The 27,481-nt window shown below is 45.6% G+C and overlaps 2 protein-coding genes across 3 annotated transcripts; one reads left to right on the top strand and one right to left on the bottom strand.

Moving 5' to 3' along the window:
- The first annotated feature begins 1,316 nt into the window (after window positions 1-1,316).
- Window positions 1,317-13,998, top strand: C1H22orf39 (chromosome 1 C22orf39 homolog). 2 transcript variants are annotated; one of them, XM_083149192.1, is made up of 3 exons: window positions 1,317-1,467; window positions 6,421-6,588; window positions 12,380-13,998. In XM_083149192.1, the coding sequence occupies exons 1-3, from the start codon at window positions 1,450-1,452 to the stop codon at window positions 12,509-12,511; spliced, it is 318 nt and encodes a 105-aa protein (XP_083005318.1). In that variant the 5' UTR covers window positions 1,317-1,449; the 3' UTR covers window positions 12,512-13,998. The 2 variants fall into 2 exon arrangements, with proteins under 2 accessions (XP_083005318.1, XP_083005308.1); XM_083149182.1 differs by lacking the exon at window positions 1,317-1,467 and adding an exon at window positions 1,573-1,605.
- Window positions 13,999-14,181: 183 nt separating this feature from the next.
- On the bottom strand, window positions 14,182-26,502 carry MRPL40 (mitochondrial ribosomal protein L40). Its single transcript, XM_083149170.1, has 4 exons — window positions 26,342-26,502; window positions 19,112-19,186; window positions 18,829-18,984; window positions 14,182-14,812 (listed from the first exon to the last, which is right to left on the bottom strand). The coding sequence occupies exons 1-4, from the start codon at window positions 26,398-26,400 to the stop codon at window positions 14,500-14,502; spliced, it is 603 nt and encodes a 200-aa protein (XP_083005296.1). The 5' UTR covers window positions 26,401-26,502; the 3' UTR covers window positions 14,182-14,499.
- Window positions 26,503-27,481: the final 979 nt, after the last annotated feature.

Consider the following 27,481-nt stretch of genomic DNA (forward strand, 5'->3'; position numbering starts at 1 on the left):
GTGCCTGACAGCCTCCTGCTCAGGTGGCTGTAGGGGCTGCCGGTCTCTGCCTCCTCCCTGCACCCGAAAGAGGTGCAGGGAGGAGGAGGAGGTCACTAGTCCGGGCAGCACAGCAGGATGCTGCCTGGACAGCAGTAAAAGAGGGGGGTTAAAGGAATCCCATAGGCTTCTATGGGGTTATGCCAGCTAGAGCTGGCATACCCCCTGCAGGGGTTTTTCCGGATTTTCAGTTTGGTACATCCTGCCCTCTGGGGTAGATGTATAAAGCAGTGGTAAGGGAGAAGTGATAAAGTGCCTGGTACTTTATCACCGGCCAATCAGCTCCCGACTATTAAGTTACAGGCTGGGTTTAAAAATGGAGAGTCAGGAGCTTTATCACTTCTCCCTTATCACTGCTTCATACATCTACTGCTCTGTGCGCTGAGTATAATGAGGGCGATATAATACATGGCGATACATCACATTCCCAGCATGACCCTTTCCAGGAGGGACACAATGCTGTTTCTGGACTTCCCTATTAATGTATGATTGCCTGTGTTGAACAGGTTCATTGATAAGAAAGGCGCTTCAACATAGGTGATGGTAATCATAAATTAAGAGGGAAGTCCAGGAGCAGGATCATGTTGGGAGCTATGCGTGATTGCATGGCAGATTAAAAAATGGCTCTGTGCTATGAGGGTTACATTACAGTAGGTAGCAGATAACCGTGGGACTAAGTAAAAACCGGACAAGACACCGGAACGCCGGACCAGACATCAAACTCTGCATTCCGGAGCTTATAGTGTCTGGTCCGAGGGGTGTCCCATGCGGGGGGTGTCTTGTCCGGGGGGATGCCTGTGATTGCTCACACCAGGGACATGGGGAAGGGGAGATTACAGCCTCCCCGTGTGGTCTGGACCGTTCCAGTTTTTATTACACCCCCGGACCATGCAGTGAGGCTGTATTCTCCCCCCTCTCCCAGGTGACAGGTGCGAGAGCAGCCTCATCAGATGGAGCACCCCCGGACCGGATACTACAAGCTCCGGAATGCAGAGTTTGATGTCCAGTCCGGCATTCCGGTGTCTTATCCGATTCCGGATTTTACCCATACCCGATAACCGTGGCTTTGTGCTATGGGGAGAATATCAGATGGCAGATAATGCGCGAGCATTGTGTAGCAGGTAATGCTATGAGGAAAAAGCTGGCGTGGCACTAGAATAGCAGCAATTTCTGTATCTGTACTACTATAGTAGAAATACCGACAACAACACGCATCTTACTGCATGTAGCTTGGCGCATGTTAACATACAGCCTGGCGGAACTGTGCTTCCCCATTCACTGCACGCCACGGCACGATGCTTCCGCCCTTCCCCGCCAGCCCTGCCCCTGGTAGTGCATATATCATCTCTGGTACGGTGATTGGGGTGACGCGAAGGGGGCGGGAGCAGTGCGGCTGGAGGAGGAAGAAGCATGGCTGACACCTGGAGGGTGAGGGAGCTATTGTGAGGGGTTACAGGGAATGACAGGCATAGGCTTCCGCTGATACGGATATTTTATTTATGCGAGGCGGACTGGGTTAGGCTGCTGTTTTCCAGTCATTTAATGGTGATGATAATATTTGTTTTTGTGAGTAACAGCTGCTGATGTCTTTAAAAGGTCATTATTGAATTTTAATTCCAGGCTTCCTTCTGCTTCATATATGGCAGCTAATTGCACTGCTGCTTAAACCGCAAGCCGTGTATTTAAATACTAGGGATAGTTGCCAGCCACAGCTTGTGGCAACCACGGTCCCTAAATATAGTGTTTGGGTAGATTGCCATTATTATTGCTACAGTGTTGCCGTTTTGACAAGTTGAAATTGTTTCACTGGGAAATACACTATAGGCAGATGCTGAAGCACCTGTTGGTCTATTGATTTGGGGAAAAGGGCATGGGGAAGTGGGTCATGCACAACAAATATGGAGAGCCAAAGATAAATATATAATCCACAATAAATAACCTCGTTCTGCAGATCGGTCACTCACGTGGTAGTGCTACCTTGAGAGTCTAGGATGAAGCATTTAGGAAAGACAGGCACTGTTTTTTTTGTGGGGCACTCTTTTACTAAAATATTACTTTTATTAGGTTACTTAAATAAAATATCTGGGTAAAGGTCCCAGATACAAGGACACATGCAACACTTAACAGTAAACACACAAACACTGAAACATAAAGATAATACCATTTTTTTGTATTATCTGTGGCAGGGCCAGAGATAAGAGGCCTGCAAAATATCAAATTGATTCAATATATAGGTCTGTCTGTCAGGGATGTGGTTTTACAAAATTGGTAATAATAAATCACAGGGATACAAGGACTCTAAAAAGAACCCAGTGGATTCCAAATTTAATTGGTGCACCGCGGACTACACAGATATTCTAAAGTTGCCCATACACTGTGCGATGATTGCACCCGTTTGGGCTGGATCGCAATGCATGCGAAGGCAGTACAAAAGTATGTGCAGCACATACTGTGTGATGAAACGGATTCAGTACGGAATCCCGGCGGTCGAAATACCGACAAGTGGGGGCCGTGGAATGCTTGCCACGCAGCGGGCCCGGTGTCTCGCTACGCTCGGTGCACTATTTTATTCTCCTTCTATGGGTCTCGTGGACACCCATAAAGGGAGAAATTGCTGGCATTGCGGCGGTCGGGATTCCGGCGGCGGTATTTCGACCGCCTGGATTTTGACTCCATCCGGATAAAATACCTGCGGGAGCGTGCATTGCACGGTGTATATGCACCTTAAGGGATATCAAAGGAAGTATACAGTTTAGGTTCAAAGATACTAAGTGAACACACAAATAATTAGATGATGATGATAAGAAGTCCTATCTGACATACATTAGTGTTTGTGTGTTTACTGTTACAGTGTGTCGACATACATCAGTGTTTACTGTTAAGTGTTGCATGTATCCTTGTATCTGGGACCTTTACCCAGAAATTTTAATTAAGTAAACTGATATAAGTTATATTTAGTAAAAGAGTGCTCCCACAAAACGAGAGTGCCTGTCCACCTGTGGGTCTGTAACCTGGTTAACGGCATAAGAGATAATATCTAGGTCCGACACCTGCAAATGGTCAGCACATAACATAGGTCGACACAAGCTTAAGATTGAAATGGGAATGGTTGACACAAGTTTTTCACAGTTTTGTGTTCATATCTTAACATGGACCTCGTATAAGCGTACCGCGTGTGCTCTGTGCATTGCTTCGCTCGGCACGCATATTCTCACTCTATACCCTCACCAAAAATGTGAGAAACTTTTGTTGACCATGCCCATGTCGACCTTCATTCAATGCCAACCTATGTTATGTTAACCATTTCCAAGTGTTGACCTGGACATTGTCGACCCAGGAACCACATCCCCTGTAACTTTAGGCCTTGCACAGAGTGGTGTGAAGTCATGTATTTGTGTTAAAAAAAAAAATAACTACTACTACACATGAACAGTTGTCTGCATTATTGTGGTTTCATTAAATGCATTGTAGTGTCCTCTGCTGTCCTCCTCAGTGGAAGCTCCACCAATATTCACTGTTGCCTGCAGACACCCTTTATTGTATCTCTCTCCAGCCCTTCTGTTACAGCAAAATATTAACTTTTTTGACTCATCATTTCAGAGGGTGTGCTGCCATTAGGTAGACAGTCAAAAGGTCGACCACTATTGGTCAACACATGAAAATAAGTTGACATACATTAGGTGATTTACCATCCCAGACGCCATCTGAGCCAGTGATGGTGATGCACGAGACTCCGCGTCGCCATAGCTATGAGGTGTACAGATGGATATTTTTATTTTTTTAGCTTAATTTCTAAGCAATCAAGACAGATCGCTTAGTATGGGGCTCTCCACTAGTCTCCAAACTTTCAAGTGTTCCCTGAAAACACACCTCTTCAGGCAAGCCTATCATATATAAGTTCTACACGCATAACCCTCTGAGGCACTTATGTATTATATAGCTTCCCTTCTGGACTTGTAACTTGGTGGGACTGCTATGCTATTACTGATGCCTGTCCTTGTGTTCCCCTCCTATGTCCCTATAGATTGTAAGCTTGCAGCAGGGCTCTCCTACCTCCAAGTCTGTCTGTTGTTACCCAGTTTGTTTTATCACTGTCTACCATTGTAAAGCGCAACGGAATCTGCTGCGCTATATAAGAAACTGTAAATAAATAGTATGCCCCTTAAGCGGGTTGTGTCTTTCATCTGATTCGCTAAGTTTCTTTGGCCGACCACCGCATCTGAGGTCCTTGGTGTTGCCTGTTTGTGCTTTTTCAAAGGAGCACATCTTGAAATCCCATTCTTCTTTAAAATATTTGCCTGGGCTAGACCTTGCTGATGCTGTTAAACTATTCCGTGGCTTGTTATTGTGCCATGGTCTATTTGCTTTATAGATTTTGAGGTACTTGTGTATTATCACGGCGCCCACGATGTTCATCGTACTGCATCGCATGCAATGCGATTTTTAATTGTACAAGCACCCTGATGGGTGCTTACAATGTTAAATGCACCCCCATTGTCAACACCACCCCCCACTATCAACGCCAACCCGAAGCGTGGCGAGCACAGCGGTAGGCGTCCTCCGACCTTTTCATACCCCCACTATCCACGTCGGCATGGAGTTGATATTACATAGTGTGGCGAGCCACCGAAGCGTGGCGAGAGGACGCGGAATACATGTAAAGTAATCCATGTCCCCTCGTGGGGCTCGCTGCACTCGCCACACTATCTAACATCAACTCCACACCGACGTGGATAGTGGGGGTATGAAAAGGTCGGAGGACGCGTACCGCTGCGCTCGCCACGCTTCGGGTTGGCGTTGATAGTGGGGGTCGCTTTGACAATGGGGGTTTATTTAACATTGCAAACACCCATCAGGGTGCTTGTACAATTAAAAATCGCATTGCATGCCATTTGCTGGCATGCAATGCTATGGGCGTCTTATACTAAATAAGGTATGCGATGCGATGGGCGCCGTGATAATAAACAAGTACCGATTTTGACTATATAGACAAAATCGCATAGCACGTAGTGCAAATTGTATCGTGCTATGCAGCGCCCAATCACAATTCAATCCTGATGCACGGCCCTGGAAACTAATGACTGTACAGCACGGTCTGTTTCTACTATCTCCGAACAAGGGCCATGCTGCTGATCCCTTTGAATGCCAAGTGAATTTGTCAAAATAGGTGTGAGAATTACCAAGGAAACATCTTTATTCATCATAATGACCGGTAATATTTACCTTATATAGGAAATACAATATTTTTTTTTTTACACAACATTTTTTTATTTGAATTTATATAACAAATGTAACAGACGCTGGCATCTTTAGCGGATATTGTGAACATCTCCCACAGAGCTGCTGACACTCAAAGGGTTAATGCAGCATGGCCTTTTGAGACATCCCTCCCTCCCTGCCAGCCAGCACCCCGACGGATCAGCCCATGTGTTCACAGCTTATGACCTATGACATGAAACCTCAACTTTTGTAACAGAGTTTAGCTGTTCCTCACCCAGTTTTAATATTCCTACAAAGCTGTTTTGAATTTAAGGCAGTGGTGTCAAACTCCTGGCCCTCCAGCTGTTGTGGAACTACATGTCCCAGTATGCCCTGCCACAGATTTTATATAATTGATTGCTAAAACTGTGGTAGGGCATGCTGGGACATGTAGTTGGAGGGCCATGAGTTTGACACCACTGATTTAAGGTGTTCCAACATACATTATGAAAATGATGATCATTATCACCTGTTTGATATGATTGGTTACTTACACACCTGACTATAATCCTACAAAATCCAACTTTGGGAATGTATACCTAGAATGGATGCCGTTTTGAAGGCAAAGGGCAGTTTCACACACTCTGGCTCCTGCCGGACGGCGACATCCCGCACGGCCAGGAAACCGTGCCATGCACAGTAGTTGTGAATGGACACTATTGTGTCCATTCACATGGGACGGCCACGGCCCGGCCGTCTGGTTGCAGCCGGATCCCGGCACTGGAAGGGACGGCTGCCGGGCTGTGGCCATCCCCTCCATTCATAACTGATATGTGCAGCACGGCTTCCTGGCCGTGCGGATTTTCACTGCCCGGCAGGAGCCGGAATGTGTGAAATCACCCAAAGGGTGTTCACACCAAATTCTGATTTAGAAGTTCACTTCTGTTAATTGCTATAAATAAATTATTAACACTTCTATTTTTGAAAGCATTCTTGGAGCATTTTTTCTAAAACTTTCACAATATTTTATGTAAAATAGTTTTATTTGTGCTTAACCTGTAATTTTAACTGATACTTCAACATGTATGTATTGTTCAATTTCCAGTAGGAACATGACCTTAGGTTATGTACAGATGGACAGTTGCTTGCTTGGATCACCAAAAAATATTTTTCTTTCACTAGCCTCCCCGAGATTGTAATGATTACTGGGATGAATGGAAAACGTGCAAGAGCCTAAGGAACCGTTTTCATTACTACTACACCCACGGTGGGACACCATCCTGTCAGCAGTGGAAAGCAGACTACACGGCCTGTAAGGAATGGGAGAAGCACAGGAGTCAGGCAGCTATGGTGAGAGCAGAAAATAGGAGTCTTATCGAATGTATAAATGCAATTCAGTATATTGTTTTGCATAAGCTTAGAACATTCATGTGCAGCACTTTGGTTTTGAGATATATGTGCTTTGTATTTCTTTTTGAAGCATGTACATATGTACCCTTGCTACGATGCATGAATGCTGTGACTAGTGTGCCCATGACTAATGCTGTGTACACACGGTGAGATTTGACAATATATCCCAATGCGCGCTTCCGTGACAGCACAAATTGAAACCCAGAAAGACAGGGCAGCAATGACTATACAGTGCAAATCTAATGCAGATTGTATGTAAAAAGTACAGAGATAGCAAAGATTGTATAGCACTCGAATCTTAAGTCGAATAGCAAGGGAATCTCACCGTGTGTACACCGCATAAAACATGGTTACATCTCTATATGGCCCCTGGTCTTTTCAGTTGCAGGCTTGATATCTAGAAACAAAATTGTCTGGAGTTTTCGAATATACTTGCACGTGGTTTTAAGTTTAGTCAAATTAACAGAGTATGCTGATATGGTTGTTCACACCGAGTAGAATGGGGACACCAGACACTGCATTAGAGGGTTAATTTACACTTGAATGCTGGGGAAAACAGCAAATTATACTCACCGATTAATTCCTTTTCTTTCTAGAGATCCCATGGCAGCCAAGACCTTGGGATTTCATCCCTCTCCTCTGTTAGACAGGCTGTTTGTTTTCTTAGGACCTTAAATCCCCACTCCTCCCCTTCCTCCTTCTCTTTTTGAGTGTTTCCTTCCTTTGGTACCTTGAAAAAAACACAAGAAGGGAGGGCAAACTGGTGGCTGCCATGGGATCTCCAGGAAGAAAAGGAATTATTGGTGAGTATAAGTTGCGGTTTTCTTCTACGATCCCCATGGCAGCCAAGACCTTGGGAAAAACACCAAAGCAAGAAGAGGGAGGGACAATGTGTGCATCAAAAAAGTATTTTAATCAGCAAGAACACTCTGCAGGATTTCATCCCCAAAACAAGAATTTGATACAATCAAAGCGTAATGTCTTGTAAAAGTGTAGATGGAAGACCATGTAGCTGCACCACAGATGTCCTTGATAGAGGATTGAGCATTCCTAGCCCAAGAGGTCAGCATGGCCCTAGTGCCTTGATGATACTAGGCACCTCTTTTCCTTCTTCTCTGTAGACAAATGTAATGCATTCTCGGATCCATCTAGACATCGTTTGCTTGGAGGGTGCCAATCTCTTCCTTACACCTTCTGGCACAAAACACGGTACTTGTTTCCTAGCACGGCCACACCGATCATGATCGTGGGCATCGTTAGTAAAAATCGGGGGCATCGCATGCCCTAAAAAATCGGGTGCGATGGTACCGACGCGATGTCCCATAGGGAACAATGTTAAATGCCTCAATTTACCCAAATCATCATAGGGAACAATGGTAAATGGTCCAGAACCCCCCAAAAACACCCCTGAACAGTGAAATGGCCCCCCAAAATTAGTTTACGCCACCCCACGATCAACGTGAACCCGAAGCGTGGCGAGCGGCGGCGGTACGCGTCCTCCGACCTTTTCATACCCCCACTATCCACGTCGGCGTGGAGTTGAGAATAGAATAGCGCAGCGAGCCACCGAGCCCGAAGCGTGGCGAGCAGATGCGGATACCTGTGAAGCCCGCGAAGGGACGTGTTTACCTGTGAAGGTATCCGCGTCCCCTCGCCACGCTTCGGGCTCGGTGGCTCGCCACACTATTCTATTCTCAACTCCACGCCGACGTGGATAGTGGGGGTATGAAAAGGTCGGAGGACGCGTACCGCCGCCGATCGCCACGCTTCGGGTTCACGTTGATCGTGGGGTGGCGTAAACTAATTTTGGGGGGCCATTTCACTGTTATGGGGGGTTTCTGGCCCATTTACCATTGTTCCCTATGATGATTTGGGTAAATTGAGGCATTTAACATTGCTCCCTATGGGAAATCGGGGGCATCGTGTCTGGACCATTTAAGCCTTTTTTAGCCGCCTGCGATGCGACCGACCCAATTTTGACTTTTTTCAATGCATTTCAATGGGAAATTGGGGGCATCGCGTCGGTCGCGTCGCAGACCACTAAAAATTACACCCGATGCCCACGATTGTGGCCGTGCTAGGAAACAAGTACCCAAAACACAAGTTTTTGGACTTTCTGACCTCCAGAAGTCTGTCTAGGTAGACAGACTTACTAAATCTAACTTGTGCCACTCTTCCTCCTTCTTGTCCTTAGGATGATGATAGAAGGCTGTTTAGGTAATCTCCTGATTGAGGTGAAAAGAAGTAATTACCTTTGGTAAAAAAAAATCCGGATGTGTTTTTCTATCAGGAAATATTATCAGATATGGTTTTTCCGAAGCAAAGAGCCTGTAATTCGCTGACTCTCCTTGCAGAGGTAATAGCAACTAGAAAGACCATTTACCAAGTTAGATACCTCAGAGAAACCTCTGTCAATGGCTTAAATGGCTCCTTAATTAAAGCGTTTAGTACCAGGTTCAGGTCCATGGGGGGCATCAGCAATCTTACTGAAGGTAAGGCTTTTTAATGGCAGTACAGAATCTTCTGATTAGTTCCTCTTTTGACAATTTCCTCTTTAGGGGCCAGATGCACTAAGCTTCAAAAAGTGATAAATTGGAGAGTGATAAACAACCAGCCAATCAGCTCCTAACTTCCATGTCACAGACTATTTGAAAAAGGTCAGGAAGAGCTGCTTGTCTGGCTCTCCATTTTATCACTTTTGAAGCTTAGTGCATCTGGCCCTAGGAGAATACTCAACGCTGATATCTGCACATTCATGGTTGAAGTAGATAGACCTGAAGCATAACTATAACATAGAAATTATAAGACCTGGGCTGTAGAGGATTCTGAATGAAAGCCTGCCAGACTCTATAGCACGTGATAGAAGAAACTTGTAATAATAAAATAATGACTTGATCTGGCAATCCTTTCCTTTTTAGCACGATCCTCTATCTCCTTGAGGACTCTGTAAATTAGAGGAAAGGGGGGGGGGGGTATTGATATTTGTAGCCATCAAGCCTATATCTGTTTCTCCGAACTCTTTGACTATCTGCTGCAACATCTCACCAGTGAGTTCTCATTCCCCCAGGAGAACTTCGCTTCTGCTCAAAAAATTGGCCATCGTGTTTTCTTTCCCTGGGACAGAAACTACCCTCAATGAGGGTATAATTTCTTCTACCCATACCAGGATCTTTGAAATTACCAACATCAAAGCTTGACTACTGGTATCACCCTGGAGGTTTAGGTGAGATACCACCGAGATATTGCCAGAGAATATCCTTAAGTGTCTCCTTCTGATCTTTTGACTGAAGCCAATGATGGCTCTCCACACTGCCTTGGCTTCGACATGCACACTGTCTAAAGCCCCGTACACACAGGGGAGATTTATTGCTAGCACTATCAATATATTGCTGTTTCTCCTTTTCATCAGCGACCAGAGATGTCAAAAGTCCAGATACCCCAGCCGCCACTGATCTTGCTGCAAAAGAAACCACATCCAAAGAGGCTGCGCAGATTAATTCTGCTGCTTTTTGAATAACCTCGTTTTTTTTTTTTTTTTTTAACATATTGTTTTAATATTGTCATCAATGTCACTGTGCAGATTCGTTCCCCAAATCCTTAATGCTCTAGCTACCGATGCAATGGAAACACCAGCTTTCAAAGATCTAGCTGAGGAAATATGTCATTTTCGAAAAAGACCCCTCCATTCTCCTATCCATAGGGTCCTTAAATGAGGCTCCATCTTCTAGGGGTATCGCGGTGCGTGACGTTAAATCTGCAACTGCCGCATCAACCCTAGGCAGGGTGCACCAGTTCAAAAAGAGCTCTTCTTTAACCGGATACATAAGTCTATTCTGGACAACTTCCCTTGCCTTTTGTCCAAGTTGGACCATTCTTTTGGACCAAATCTTTCATGACCTTGCGAATAGGGAAGTGTCGGCCTTTTATTGACCCATCCAACAGTGGAGGAAATGTATTAAAATGAGTATTCTACTTCACATGTGATGTTTCTAAAGGGTGCTAAACAAATAAGTAGATTCTGATTGGTTGCCCATAGCAACATCACATGTGGAGTATAATACAACACATATTTGTAAATTTCCCCCAGTATATCTTCATTCTCCAGTTGTAACTGGCTCTTTGTAATTCATAGTTTTATAAATCCTTATAGAATACTTTCCACAGTATAAAAAATGAATACTCTAGAATCCGCTTTAAACTCCCCAGACTAGTCAGAAGATATCTCGGTACTTGTGAGTTATCCGGGCTGCCGATTTTTTGATTGTATGCCTTAAGTTAAGGCATACAATCAGATGCGATGCCCCGATTTTTCCATAGGAATCAATGTTAAAATGGACTGAGTCCATTTTAACATGGAATTCAATGGGAAAAAGGGGTCCTTTTCATACCCCTACTATCCAAGTGGGCATGGAGTTGGATATAAACCTGTGGCGAGCGTAGCGAGCCACCGAGCCCGAAGCGTGGCGAGCGAACGGTATTCTGTGTCCCCTCGCGGGGCTCGCCACGCTTCGGGCACGGTGGCTCGCTACGCTCGCCACAGGTTTATATCCAACTCCATGCCCACTTGGATAGTAGGGGTCCTTTTCCCATTGAATTCCATGTTAAAATGGACTCAGTCCATTTTAACATTGATTCCTATGGAAAAATCGGGTCATCGCATCGCATGGTCGCATGCGATGCGATGTGCCCGATCCGACCCGATTTAGAAATCGGCAGCCCGGATAACTCACAAGTACCGATATCTCTTCCACATCCTCTAACAATTCCTCCGAGGAAACTTCCTCCTCATACTTAAACCCAACCTGAGCCCTGAATTTTTTGTTGCCTTGTTGTCTGGACATGCCACCATTGTCTGGACCATGTAATAGGCAGTAGACTGCAGTTGCATTTTCTGGAATGTGACCACAGTTTAATAGCACGCATGGGCAGAAATCACTATTTAGCGCGGGAGGGGGGGGGGGGGGTTGTGTTTTTTTTTTTTTTAAGCATCTTATTGGGACTTTCTGAATTTTATTCAAATCCTGCTTAAATGGCTGTTTTCAAACTGTGCAATCTGGCTGTACAGTTTGGAGCCTGAGAAAAATGATTGTAATGAGTTATGAATTGTTAAGTGATTTGTTTGTTATGCTGGACATACATTTAAATAAAATGCTGGAGAGATTGACTGGCATTTTATCGGACACTCTGAACCATCAAATATTGTGGCCATACACTGAGATTTCAGTAGGTTTGGGTATGAAATACTGGCAGTCAGAAAACCGCAGTATTTACCCTCAGGCTTTTTACTGTTGTAATCCTGACTGCATCGCTTTTCTGCGTATGGCCACACAATCTGCATTTACATGCTGTATAGGACCAGGGGACCATGTTGGGCACTCAGATACGGCTAACCAGTGATTGGATCATATGGCCGATTCTAGCATATCTGAACAACAGTGAATGGTTGCGATCAATCACAACGAGATTGGGCTGATGCTGATTGCTTAAAGTATGCCTGGTGTCAGTCTGTCAGGGTACCAGCATTACAGAGACCACACCTGTTTCTACAGAAGAGACACCTATTTGTGATCTTATACTAGTGGTGCTATCATTATTGGATATAGTGTAGTTCTGAATGAAGTAGAAGACTTTGGGTGCTGGTAAGTCTATTTGTAGTATTATGTTGCTTAAACCTGTTGCTTTACTACAAGTATACTATTCAGCTTGTTATAGTATGATTTTGTTTCTTCAGGAAGCTCTTCTAGTGAGTGAGAATGCAAGGCAGCAAGAGAGGCTGAAGCACAACCCTGTGTGGACAAAGAGAAAGCATCCTCCCAAAGACTGGCATTTACCTCTGGGCGGAGATCACCCTGCCAAAGACTGAGCTTGATTTACTCTATAACTGAAATAACATACTCTGCCTGGTGCCTTTACACGTGCCACAACCTGGTGCTTGTATTAGTGTGCACATAAACCCAAGTCCAAGAACAACTTTCTGCAAGAAACAACACTATGTTAACTAGAAAGTGATTGTGTAGTATTTGCTTTGTTCCCACATAGATAACTATTTATGTGAAACTTACCATATTGCAATACTCACTATTTCCCCAGGTAAAAAGGTTTAATTTCAATGAACAATTGTAATATTAACAACATGTATTTAATAGTATTTACCACCACCTCTAAATAACAAAATACAGAATTCTTCTATAGAATCTTCAATTTCCTTAAAGCATCCCCTCCCTCTCCGTTGTTTTTTTGAAAGCATGCATTTTCTCCCTCCCACTTATGTGGTTTGTAACTAATGTATGTGGTTTGTAACTAATGTATGAAAGAAGAAGGGTGCAATGTAATAGGATGAGTGAGAGAATTAGAAAGTGAGAAATTTGGTAAGAAATCTGTGTTTGTGTTTTTAAAGCGGCAATCAGTTACACTGTAAAACAAGTTTGATCTGGAGTGGAAATGATTGCCGCTTTAAAAAAAAAAAAAAAAAAAAGGGTACTTGTTTCCTAGCACGGCACCCTTGATGTCCATCGTAGGGCATCAGATCGCATTGCATGCCATATAGCCGCATGCGATGCGTTTTTTTTATTGTACAAGCACCCTGATGGGTGCTTACAATGTTAAATGCACCCCCACTATCAACATAAACCCGAAGCGTGGCGAGTGCAGCAGTACGCGACCTCCGACCTTTTCATACTCCCACTATCCACGTCGGCGTGGAGTTGATTTTAGATAGTGTGGCGAGCGGAGGCGTATTACTTTACATATATTCCGCGTCTGCTCGCCACGCTTCGGAGGCTCGCTGCGGTCACCACACTATCCACAATCAACTCCACATCGACGTGGATAGTGGGGGTATGAAAAGGACGGAGGACGCGTACCGCCACCCTTAACATTGTAAGGACCCATCAGGGTGATTGTACAATAAAAAAATCGTATACCATCGCATTGTATGCCATACGATGCGATATTTTATTGTACAATATCGCATCATATACCATATTAAGTGTTATGGTATACGATGTGATGGGTGCTGTGCTAGGAAACAAGTACCAAAACAAGCAGGAGATTTCTTACCAAGTCTCTCACTTTCTGATTCTCTTATCCTATTACATTTCACCCAAAATGTTTACAAGAAAACATCCTAGTACATGTACACAGCAATAACAGCGTCGGAAACCCAGCATCAAGTATATATACACTCGCCAATGCCAACTGAGGGGATAACTACTACTAATCTAATACAGGAACTTGTAAAGGTATTTATAACAATGGTTTTCACCACTTAGAAAAATGAGCAAAAACTTAAAAATTTAAAATGTTCGAGCGCTTACTGAGAATAATAAAGTTGTTTTTATATTTTTTAAACATACTATGCCAGCCTTAATAGATAGAGCAAACCTTATATCAGGGCTATTTAATATTCCCTACACTTGAAGAATACTCTGCAGCTACTTTGTCCATAGCCATAAACCCCTAGAGCAGATGAAGCAGGAAATCTAATGTCATCTGTTTCACAACCTCTACTAAAAAAATACATAAACCTTTGGGTCTATTCACACATTTATTTTTATAATAGATCACTTTACAGTGAAATTAATTTAAAAAAAAGCTTTATTGTCTCTTGAAGTAATCACCTACAAGTTGACAATGAGTGGCCCTTCTAACACTTTTACAGTAGGTGTGATTTGTTTTTATCACCTTCAATGGAATTATGCATTATATACTTTATTTTTTTTATAACATTTCATTTCTACCGAGCATAAGAACACAGTGTCCAGTTTTGCAATGAAATAATGTTGCTTCACCATCAGTATATAACATCCAGCTCACCAAAGAATGCCGGAATTAGAATGGAGCCTGTGTACCTCACTGTTGTGTGTACACTTTGGTAATGTCATTATACTTCCCGTCAGGAGGATTGTATTTTGGTATAGGGGGGCTGTTACACGGTCCACAACTTTCCAAAGGAAACTCGCCCGGGTCACGCCGTACAGCTGCATCATAGAGCTCTTCTGACTCAAGGCGTAACTCATTCAATGCTTTCCTCTGAGATTCCAGGAGACACGCAATATCCCTCCGCTCTATTTCATGTTCCCGCTGCTTGCTGCATGCCCACTTCTTAATTATCAACGCTCGCCTTTCTTTCTCTTCTCCGGATAGCTGAACAGGTTCCCTAATTCTAGACCCCCCCACAAATAGATTGTTAATATTACATATGAGGATGATTGAATTCTTAACACTAGCAGTGAACAACACATTTGGTCTTTTTTAGAACTTTATAACTAGTAAAATGGCACAGAAAATACTGTGTTCCCAATATTTATGGTCAATGTGATATGAAAAACCAGTGCTGGTGGCTGCCAATTATACATTATGTCATGGGTCTTCAAACTGTGGCCCTCCAGATGTTGTGAAACTACAAATCCCAGCATGCCTTGCCACAGTTTTAACACTCCCTTATAGCAAAACTGTGACGAGGCATGCTGGGATTTGGTAGTTTCACAACATCTGGAGGGCCACAGTTTGAAGACCCATGCATTATGTAGACAAAACAGAAGTACAGCCCAATCCACCACTAATACCCCTTTTAGACCAAAACGCCGGGTCGCACCCGGCTTTTTGGACCCTGGTTGAAGCCGGGTGCGACCCGGCGTTTAGGGGCATTTACACCGGACGGGCTTAAACGCCCGCACCCCCCTCCCGCCCCTTCCCAGCGCTTGAAGATGACAGCGCGATGTCATCTTCAAGCGCCGATCAACGCCGCCGTACCCGGAACGCTGCTGGGGGCAGCCCAGCACTAAGGTAAGCTGCTAGGCTGCCCCCAGTCCCCGCGCACACCCCCGCCATTGGACAGGTGAATGGATGCCGCACACAGGCATCCGTTCACCTTCCTCCCCACCGCCGCTGCTGTCTGCAGAGTATAGCAGACAGCAGCGCCGGCTGTCAGTGTCAGACTGACAATCCGTCCAACCTGCGGACGCTGCGGTCCGCAGGTTGGACGTTCCCCATTCATGTAAATGGGAGCCGGGTCATCCGACCCAGCGTTCCCATTTACACCGCCTTCTACCCAGGTCAGGACCTGGATAGAAGTCCCGTGTAAAGGGACACGGCGTTAGGGATTTACACCGCCGAAGATCCGGGTCTGACACGCCGCTGACCCGGATTTTTCGGCGGTGTAAAAGGGGTATAAATAACCAAACTTAATGGTGACAGGTAAGCAACAATTTACTTTAAGATTTTTGGGGGGGATTTCTCAAGATTCCTGCAGTGTCTGAGAGGATGAAAGACTGCCGCTGACAGGCAGGAGGAGCAGCTCCAAGTCCTCTCAGGTTGATCTCACATGTTTACAGCCTGAGAGGAGAGAACGGAAGCTGTGTACACTACGGTGAGTGGTGAAGGGGCTCCAGCGGCAATTATTAAAGTTCTATAAGGGAGCAGGGAGCTAGCACATGTCTGCACTCTGCACACTGGGGGGGAGGAGGAGGGACATAGTGGTGTTTTGTGCCTGTAATGTCAATCTGTATATATTGCAGCGCGTGCATGGGTGGGGGTTGATGAATTCACCCAACATGTCTGTCTATGGTGGCTGTTGTCTATGGGGGGGCTGTTCTGTCTAATGAGGGGCTATGCTGACTATGGGAATATGTGATTTCTTTGGGGGCTATTCAGTCTATCTATAGGTCTGACTCTGACTTTTCCTTTCTTCCCCACATTCAATCTGTCTCCAAATCATGTTACATACATCTAAAATACATATCCAAAATACGACCGTATCTCACACAAGACACTACTAAATCTCTTATCCATGCACTCATTATATCCCGCATTGATTATTGCAATAGTCTCCTAATTGGTCTTCCCAGGAACAGGCTCTCACCACTGCAATCCATTGTAAATGCTGCTGCTAGGCTGATCTTCCTTGCAAGACGCTCATCGTCTGCTGATCCGCTCTGCCAGTCCCTCCATTGGTTGCCTGTATCTTACCGTATTCAATATAAAACACTTCTACTCGCATATAAAGCTATTAACCATACTGCACCAGCATATATCTCTGCACTTATCACAAAATATCTCCCATCTCGACCACTCCGCTCTGCACAAGATCTGCGTCTCTCTTCTGCACGGATCACTAGCTCCCATTCACTATTACAGGACTTTCAGCGAGCTGCTCCCATTCTATGGAATGCATTTCCATGCACAAAAAGGCTCTCCGCTAGCCTCCAAACTTTCAAGCGTTCCCTGAAAACTCACCTCTTCAGGCAAGCCTATCATATTTAAGTTTTACACGCACAACCCTCTGAGGCACTTCTGTATTATATAGCTTCCCTTCTGGACTTGTAACTTGGTGGGACTGCTATGCTATTACTGGTGCCTGTCCTTGTGTTTCCCTCCAATATCCCTATAGATCAGGGCTGGGCAACACTGGCCCTCCGGATGTTAATGAACTACACATCCCAGGATGCTTCGCATTAGTTTTGCTATTGCTGCTTTCACACCGCAAAACCTGCTTAGACCAGGTATTTAAAACGTTTTTTAAAACAGGTCAGGGCAAGTTTAACCCCTTTCACACCGCATCTAAATACCTGGTCTAAAGCAGGTTTGCGGTGTGAAAGCAATAGTAAAAGCGGTACGGTCTGGGGCCGGGCAGCTTCCCCTCCCCAGGGACATCTTAACATTAGTTTGCCGGGAGGACTCCCGGATGGACAGCCCCAAACACCCCCCCCTTCCCCCGGTAAATCATTCCATTTACCGTTGGTGGATGTCAAGCTGGCAAGGTGAGCGGAGGTGGTGGTCCTCCATGCCCCGCACTGTTCCTGTGTGCCGGTGCACCAGATGGGGACCCCTGCCCTGGTGCTGCAGAGTGCCGGCGCTGTGCAGCTCCTCCCTGCTGACCCGGCCACAGAGCACAGGGAGCGTGACCTGAGGGGGAGCGTGACCAACGGAGCGGGCTGCGCTGGGTGCTGGAGACGGCTATCCAGACGCTGAAGCCTGGAGGTAGGGACACGGGGAGCAGCAGCCAGCCACACAGACCCACAGCCCGGATCCTACCTGGGCAGGGCAGCGCAGCACAGGGAAGGGAATAGTCGCACTGGTAGCAGGGGGTCCCTGCAGTGTATGATCAGTGGCGGGGTCCCTGCAGCTACTAGTTCCCATCCGCTGCAGGGACCCCGCCACTGATCTAACACAGTGCAGGGACCCCCTGCCCCCAGTGCGATTATTCCCTGCCCTGCACTGCCCAGAGGTGGGTGGGGGGGAGAGGAATCCCGTTTCAGACCCTTTGTGACACAAAAAAAAAAACGGGTCTGAAACGGGTAGGACCCTGCTTTTTTACCGTTTCCAAAAAACGTTTCTTTTGGAAACAGTAAAGTCACTCTGCCCCTTTCAGCCCGCACATATTATCGTTTTAAAACAGTTAAAAATCGGCAAAATACCGTTTTTTTAGTGCGGTCTGAAAGGGGCATATATGGCCATGCTGAAACTGATGCAAGGCATGCTGTGTGTAGTTCATCAACATCTGGAGGGCCGGTGTTGCCCAGCCCTGCTATAGATTGTAAGCTTGCAGCAGGGCCCTCTAACCCCCAATTCTGTCTGTTACCCAGTTTGTTTTATCACGGTCTACTAAGAAACTGTAAATAAATAAATAATAAAATAAATATGGGGGGCTGTGCTGGCTATCTATGGGAGGGGGGCAGTTTTTATTGAGTTTACCACTGGACTCTATAGCCAGTAAATGAGTACATGCCATTTAGGTTGGTATTTTATTTTTGCCCGATAGTGTAGGTTTCATTGAATTCTCTTCTGCTCCTTGCTGGCTTATTCTACAATTGGTAAGCATCACAAGATTACTGTAGCTGAAAATATACACTTTGAAAAATGTGTAATGGAGATTTTATTTCCAGTGTTTGTTTACAATAATGCCACTAGAGGGCACCCAATCGAACTATTGAAATGTAGCTCCATTCGGACGCATGCTGGCATTTCAGCTTACACCGCCCTGGGGTTGGTGAGCTAAAATCCACAAAAACACACCCATTTCAGTGCTTACATTAGAATTTATGTGGCGTGCCCATTTATTTGGTCCCGTTTAGCCGCAATGCAAAAAAAAAAAAAAAATTGTGTGGCCATCGGGGCTAATTGTGTGTATTTAATGGTTAGGACATAAACTTGTAAGAATATTTTAGTAGACTACCGTACCTGTTTTCATCCATAAGTTTTGTAGATGGTGTAAAGTCATCAATGGGAATAAGTTCAGGTGCAATACGTTCCAGCTTCTTAAGTTTCTTCTTCATGCGTTCTTTTACTATTTGTTCTCGTTTGGGATCCACTTTTTTCTTCTTTTTAGGTTCTGCCCTAAAGGTGAAGAAAGAGGCAAATATGGAAGTAAAAAAAGTCCAATTCCATCCAACTGATGGAGGAAAAATTCTTAACCAAAGTTTGTATCTATATGTTGAATAAACTGTTGCATCTGCTCTCTTACCTCATGGGAAGAGTTGAACGCAGGCCCAACAGGGAGGTTTGCCAATGACTCTCACGTCTCCATATCCAAGGGGGGCTGCAAACAAAAAAAGCAACCACCACAATAAGTACTTATAGCAATTTTATGGTATCTTCTACTTTCGCTACTAGTTCACTATAATAATAAATTTTGAATAAATACCCAATAAACAAAATTTTGGCTTCATTTTAATATATCTATCTATATATCTATCTATCTATATATCAGGGGTGGGGAACCTCCGGCCCCCGCACCCAGTATGTCCGGCCCGCCCGCCTGCCTATATTACAGCCGCCCGCCCATATTACAGAGGTATCATCCGCCCGGCCGCCTATAAATTCATACCAGCCGCCGGGGATGGCTGCTGCTGCTGCCGCCGGGGAGATGTGCATAAAATGCGCCCGCCAATCACTGCCGGCGCATCCCCTCCACAGCCACTGTGATTGGCGGGCGCATCTTCTACACATCTCCCCGGCGGCAGCAGCCTTCCTCGGCGCCTGGTATGTAATATAGGAGGGCGGGCGGCTGATAATACATCAGTAATATAGGCGGGCGAGCGGGCAGCTGATTAATCGGTAATATAGCCGGGCGGGTAGATATGCAGAAGATGCGCCCGCCAATGCTGCTTCTCTTACCCTCCCTTCCCCAGTGACTGACACATCCAGGGGTTGTCATTTACCCCTGGATTCACCCCCAAACAGGTTAATGTGATTATGTCTGATTCTCATAATCAGACATAATCACATTAACCTGTTTGGGGATGACACCCTCCCTTCCTCCACACTGTCACTTTTTATGGTGTCTCTGCCCACATGTATATGCCGCTGCCCGTGTGTATAATGCCCACATGTATATGCCGCTGCCCGTGTGTATAATGCCCACATGTATATGCCGCTGCCCGTGTGTATAATGCCCACATGTATATGCCGCTGCCCGTGTGTATAATGCCCACATGTATATGCCGCTGCCCGTGTGTATAATGCCCACATGTATATGCCGCTGCCCGTGTGTATAATGCCCACATGTATATGCCGCTGCCTGTGTGTATAATGCCCACATGTATATGCCGCTGCCCGTGTGTATAATGCCCACATGTATATACCGCTGCCCTGTGTATAATGCCCACATGTATATGCCGATAATTGATAATTTTTATATGGCCCCCGAAGGGTTTTCAAATTTTCCAAATGGCCCTCTGTAGAAAAAAGGTTCCCCACCCCTGATATATATATATATAGAGACATTGTAGGGGCTCTGCACACACTAAATTAACTGATAATAAATAGTGGAGATTTGGTTCATGAATTGATCAATGCATTTAAGCCTGCAGCCCCCTTCACGGGACCCCACTGTTCTGCAGGCTTAAATGCATTGATCAATTCATGAACCAAATCTCCACTATTTATTATCAGTTAATATAGTGTGTGCAGAGCCCCTACAATGTCTGTTTAAACAATGTGGTCACAAGCCATAGGGCACCCCAAAACTAGGAAAGGTGAGTGCCGATATATATATATATATACACACACACACACACACACACACACACATACATACAGACAGACGGGCACTGGCAAGCATCTAGGAGCAATTTATGGATGGTAAAATACCAATGACCCATCAATACGTACAGGGGCGGATTGGCCCACCGGGAAACTGGACGTAATCAAGCGTCATTATAAGAAGTCAATTAACCCCTGAAGAAGTTGATCATCGACGAAACGCGTTGGGTCTCTATCTGGAAACCATGTTTTTGTCAAATATTCACAGTGTCTGGCTTTTACTATGTCATATATATTTTAAATAAATTTGTTTTACAAATTGTAAAATATTGTACCCACTATTAAGTCTTGCACTAAGGTGGAGGTTTCATTTTAGCGCTCTCTATATCCACTTCTATACACATATCCAGGGCTATTTTTCTGCAGGCTCCAGCAGGAACTGAGGCCCTTATTCTAGTTCACTCTTTCTGACAAAATATTTCTTAGATGGACATAACCATGTGCACTGCAGGTGAGGCAGGTTTTACTTGTGCAGAGATAATTAGATTTGGGTGGGGATTTACACCTGCCTCACCTGCAGTGCACATGGTTTTGTCCATCTAAGAAATGTTTTGTCAGAAAGAGTGAACTAGAATAAGGACCACAGTTCCTGCTAGAGCCTGCAGAAAAATAGCCCTGCACATATCCCTTGATTTTGTCCTCCTCTAACAGGGAGGTCTTATAGAGTAGATGCTGCACACAGCGCAAACAAAATTATTTTTTTCACACACACACACTTCAATTGCTTATTTGCTTTGAGCAACTTTGAAATAGATGCAATACATTAATACATTTATTAGACAAATACATGTCCTCTCAGCAAACCTATATTGGATAACTGCAATTGGACCACAACATTTAAAGTGGGGGGAAAAAAAATAAATAAAACACTCCTCCCCACTGCTTCCTTTAGTAGTTGGAGCAGTCAGGCAAGTCTTCATTTTTCATAGGATTAAGAGATGCTAGCAGTGCCAGTGGATGTACCTATCCTGTGTTTTAGGGATTACATTTAATAATCTGCAGCTTTTTTCCCGTTTTTAAAGCCACTGATGAATGCCATAATTAAACTGAAAATTTAAAAAGGGCAATGTTTATAAGGAGCAACACAATGAGTGGTTTGCAATTAAAGCAGTGTCCTTTTACATTTTGGATATAAAAATGCTGCAGATTCATAAATACCCCCTAATGACAGGGGTGAGGGAACAGTGGCTGAACATTATATGTATCCCGTTCTGTCAAGTGTGCCATCTCACAGGCATGCCGAATTGCCCAGGAGTCTAAAATATTGGGCACAACATTAATTTTTATGACCCTTGTAAAGGACAGGTGCCAGATGCCCAAAACGCCGACGTCCAATACTCCGACATTGGAATCTTGACTGTTTAACTGTCCGACAGTCGGGATCCAAAATGACAGGGAACCTGTGGCGAGAAGCAAGCCACCAAGGGACTTCTTTGCACTCGCCCCCGTCGGAGCACTGGCAGTCGGGATACTGACCACCGGGATCCCGATTGTCAGACAGCCATACCACACACGTAAAAGACAAATGGGGAGTACTCTGTTTTCAATTAGGTATTTTCTACCCTCTGAATAGATTCCTGATCTCAGTAAGTCTACTGGCGGACCTTTAATTAATAGGCTAAAGCCCGGTACACACGCTTAGATTTGCTTTAGATTTGATTCGATTTTCTATTAGATTTTCTATTAGATCTGTACTTTTGCATTCGATTCAATTTCACAATGTAGGCACAATGTACTCATTCGATTTACTGGATCGAATTCAAGATTTCCTTGGCTGCACAGTAGATTTTTCTATTCGATTTTGAGAAAACGGGAGCGCGCATCGAATCGAATGCAGATCGAAAGTGTCCTAAAAACCATTCGATGTGGATTCGATTTTGCTTCTATAAGCAAAATCGAATCGAAAACAGGGAAAAATCTAAGCATGTGTACACAGCTTAAGGCCTAGGGCAAAAATGGAACAACAAGATTAGCGTAGTGTGTACTGGGCAGTGTAACTTCTGCAGCCACCGTGCTAAAGGAATGCCAATCTCCCCAAATTACCACAAAAAAACCCAAGTAGCACGGGGCGCTGAAGTGACACTAGACAAATAAATATCAATAACATTTATTGGGTACACATAACATGGATTCAGTTGAGATTGTACAACAATAAATCACAATAAAAATATAGACAGAATAAAACAATGAGTATACATGAAAAAAATAAAATAAAAATAAAGATAAACCAAAAATAAAAATAAATTTAGGTGGGGAATTTTAAATTGATTTAATACGGGCTAAACACGTGTTTAGTATGGATGGATGATCAGCCTTGAGTGAGGCGCAAGGCACTGTCCAACAATGAGTGCAATTGATCGCGTCCGGGTTTTAATTGCTATATCTTTATGCACGGTGTCGTGCCAACTACCGGTAACCTTATTGCCAAAAGGGTCAGAGCTTAATTCACAAGCGCATCCAGCGCTGAAGTGAAGTCAGTGTGTCCAGACAGTTTATAAAATAGCAATGAGAGGTATATTACCCGTCCCAGGCAGGCTGTTCGACCTAATCAGTGCCGTTGCGGGAGGTCTGGAGATGCACTGTGCTTCTTGGAGGGTCATGCCACTCTGGGATAGCGGTGAGATTGCGGTGGATATCGCACCTGGCGTGGGTGCCTCTCTCCGATGTTGCCGTGTAGGGTAATGGCCTCAGTCTATCCCGGTGGCAATATGCCATTAATCACCGGACTCACATGGTGCAGCCACACTTGGGGACTCTGCCACAGTTCCAAGTGTGCTGCTGAGTGGAGATTCCCACGGGGTCAAGATGTGATGTGGAAATACCGGGCGGCCAGCTTCTTAGGTGGACTCCCAGGAGTAGCAGCCTACTCCAAAGTCTCCTTCCCACACCATAAGCATTAGATCTTACATGCCAGTTGCATAACCTTTGTTACATGCACATGGGCATTATGAATGGAAAGTCCTTGAGCATCCATACTAGGGATGACCATAGACTATTTGAAATCATTGATGGTTTATATGGTCAATGTAGAATAGTTTTTCCATCAATGGGGGAGAACCAGATTGTTTCCCTCCATCGATGTCAAGCATAATCTAATGGGTTTTTTTTCCACCCAAGGGGCAGGGACATGGAACATAGCTCCGCCCCAACACCCTTGAAGCCACACCCCCATGTTTGAAAGTTCCACAGGCAAAATCGGTCATAAAAAGAGGATGTTGGTACTTACCGGTAAATCCATTTCTCCGAGATCAGCAGGGACCACTGGAATCACATCGGGTATTAGAGCTGGGAATGCTGGGAGCTAGGCACTTCTTAATTTTAATTAGGGGAGACTGGCTCCTCCCCTCTAAGACCCATCATCCCCGAGTGAGAAAAATTGGCCCACTGGAGGAAAAGGTTAACAGGAAAACAAGCATAAACTCAAACAACAACACACAGTCAGAAACAAGGCCGAACTCAAACAGTAACCACAACAGGCAGGATCCACAAGCCGGGCGGGCGTCCAGTGGTCCCTGCTGATCTCAGAGAAATGGATTTACCGGTAAGTACCAAAATCCTCTTTTCTCTGACATGCAGCAGGGACCAGTGGAATCACATCGGGGAGGTTCCAAAGACCATGCCCTGGGAGGGAGAGTGTTGGGGATCCTGCAAATCCAAATGACCGAAGGTCGAGGCAGAAGAAGCAAAAGTGTCAAACTGGTAAAAGCGAACGAAAGTGTTCAGCGATGACCAAGTGGCCGCCCTGCATAGCTGAGAGACCAAAGCCCTCTTCCTGGTGGCCCAAGACGTACTCACCGACCTGGTGGATTGTGCCGTCAACGAAGAAGGTGGGACCTGTCCCGCATGTAAGTATGCACTACGGATGGTCAACTTGATCCATCGTGCAATAGTCTGTTTTGACGCAGGCCAACCTCTGCGGAAAGAGTTATACAGCATGAACGAACAATCTGATTTGCATAGAACCCGAGTTCTATCTACGTAAATCCGTAGAGCCCAGACTACATCTAACGAGGTCTGTTCTGGCGAGTCCCCGCGAAAAGTAGGAACCACAATTGGCTGGTTAATGTGGTATGAGGATACCACCTTCGGGAGGAACCCGGAATGTGCGTGTAACTCCGCTCTGTCCTTGTGGAAAATGAGATACGGAGGTTTACATGATAGAGCACTGAGCATACATTATAGGGCATAGGGCATACATTACACAGTAAGTATGCCCTATCGATGGCCAGTTGCACTATTGCCATCGATGCCAATCTCTAGCCCATACATTTGTGTATAAGCATTACAAGGGTAGCCACGTGTATTATACCCCTTTTACACCGCCGAAAAATCAGGGTCAAACCTGGATCATCGGCTGTGTAAATGGGGTATATCCGTGTCCATTTACACGGGTCCTCTACCCAGGTCCTGACCTGGGTAGAATCCGGATAGGACCTGTGTAAATGCACCCGCAGGCACCCGCAGTGGGTCCACAGCATGCAGGAGGGGGTACCTGTCAGCATGAGGTCGGAGCCGCTGCACACACCCCCCCCCCCCCCCGAAGTTCCTGCGGCGAATGGTGACAGCCCGCGGAGTTACGCGGGGCTGTCCCCTGCAATCCCCCCCAGTGATTAGCGGCCGGGGCGATGTATTAACAGCCTTCAAGGCGTTAATTTGCCCAGGCCGCTTCGCCAGCTCAGGGCTAGCGTTGTCCTATCCCCCAGTATGGGGACAACGCTAGACCTGCACTGGAGATCTCGCGGTTTTAGGGGGGGGGGGGGGACAGCGAGTGCGCATGTGCGGGGCGGCAAGGGAGGGGTTAATACATCTGCCTATAACGTTTGCCCGCTTCTCCACGTTATGCTGGAGAAGCAGGACTCGTTATTCTCAAAACGTTATAGGCAGATTAATACATCTGCCCCCATGCGCCGGAGGGACCCCCACCACTGACCCAGAGGAACTTTGCGGCTACGGGGGGAGGTACAGCAGCAGCGGCGCACATCATCCCCCCCCCCCCTCCTCCCAGCACCCGGGGACAGCTTCCCCCTCTACCCCCTCAGAATTTTTATTTAGGTAATTATATATATTGCCTCCTGGCAACAAGCTATTTCACCCCCCTTGGCAACGAGCAAGCGTTTTTAACGACATCCACAAGGAAAGGCAGGGCTGACCCAGGTTCAGTGTCAATGGTGCAGACCCAGGTCGAAGTGCTGTGTAAATGGGGTATAAAGCAGGGTCAGACCCTGGAAACTCCAGCGTTCAAAGACCAGGGTCCGACCAGGGTTTTTGGTGTAAAAGGGGTATAAGTTTAGGGCACCTGGAACCTTTAATGAGACCCTGGCCACACTTGGCAACTTACAAGGTCATCCAGCTATCCACTGTCATTCCTTTTAGTACGTCCCGTATACGGGTCCATGTATGGCCACCATGACACACTCATGTTATGTTTGACTAACAGTAGAGGTCCCGATAAATAATAAAGGATAGAGAAAAGTCTGATTATTATTGTTAAACACCCTCATATAGGCATCAGCAGGCTGTAATAACAAGTGTGTACGACGTGCAGTACGCAGAATAATACCGGTCACAGCCCAGTGTCCTTCTACGCAGGGCAGACGGATGCAGCACGGCTCACACAACACAGCAAGCACATATGATACGGGACACTCACCAGCTCTTGGTGCCTTGTCTGCACACATGGAGCAGGGTGCTACACGCCGCCGCGTTCATGCTCTGAGACGCCAGAGCTCACGCCGTCTCTTCTAACCCCAGCAGCAGCAACAGCAGCACAAGCAGGGTGCAGCCGTCTCACAGTCTCCGGGCGGAAATGAAGCCACGCCGTATAGTTCCGCGTCTGCTACTTCTTTGTGCGGGAGGGTGTGATGTACAGTGTGTGTGCTATGGGAAGTCCTGAGGCTGTGTATTAGCAGTTACACGGACAGCTATTTTACTGTATTCACTAGTAATGCAAGCCCACTTTGGACTAATGCGGGTTACCAAAATTAATAGAGTTATTATAGTCTTCTGTGTGCGTTTTTTTTTTTTTTTTAGTGCTCTCACTGTTGAAGGCTCTATACCTCAATTAACTTTAATTCAGTTAATAGTTTTGCAATTGAAAAGTAAGAACATAAAACAGGGACTATGTAAAAACCGGACCTGACTACCAGGACCGGCAACAGAAATCTTGGGGCCCGGTACACTGATATCTGTGGGGCCCCATAACCACGCCCCCTTGAGCAGAACATTTTTAGTATACCGCTTATTGAATGTGTTTTTTTATTATTACAAAAGACACAATTAATATTCACTAATACTGGAGGGGTGTCTGGGTAAGTACCCTTACAGGAATCCAGGTGGGTGCCTTTATAAACCATTTCTAGGCACTGCACTGCCGCAGCTATGCTTACAGCCCATCAGAACTTTGGGGCCCCTCACAAGCTTGGGGCCCGGTACAGGTGTCCCCCTTGACCCCCCCTGTCGCCTGCCCTGCGGACTACACTCCGGACCGCCAGACAGGACATCAAAATCTGTAGTCCGGAGCTTATAGGGTCCTGTCCGGGGGGTGTCTTGTCCGAGGGGGTCCCTGTGATAGCTATCACCAGGGACATGGGGGAGGGGAGATTACAGCCTCCCCATGTGATCCGGACCGTCCGGTTTTTGCTACATGCCCGGACCATTCAGGGAGACTTTATTCTACCCCTCCTCCTCTACCTGGTGACAGGTGTGACAGGCAGCCCCCCCGGACAGGACATCCCCGGACAGGACTCTACAAGCTCCAAAATGCAGAGTTTAATGTCTGGTCCGGGGGTTT

The sequence above is a fragment of the Crinia signifera genome, chromosome 1 (assembly GCF_055691185.1).
Source record: "Crinia signifera chromosome 1, ASM5569118v1, whole genome shotgun sequence".
Classification (NCBI taxonomy): Eukaryota; Metazoa; Chordata; class Amphibia; order Anura; family Myobatrachidae; genus Crinia; species Crinia signifera.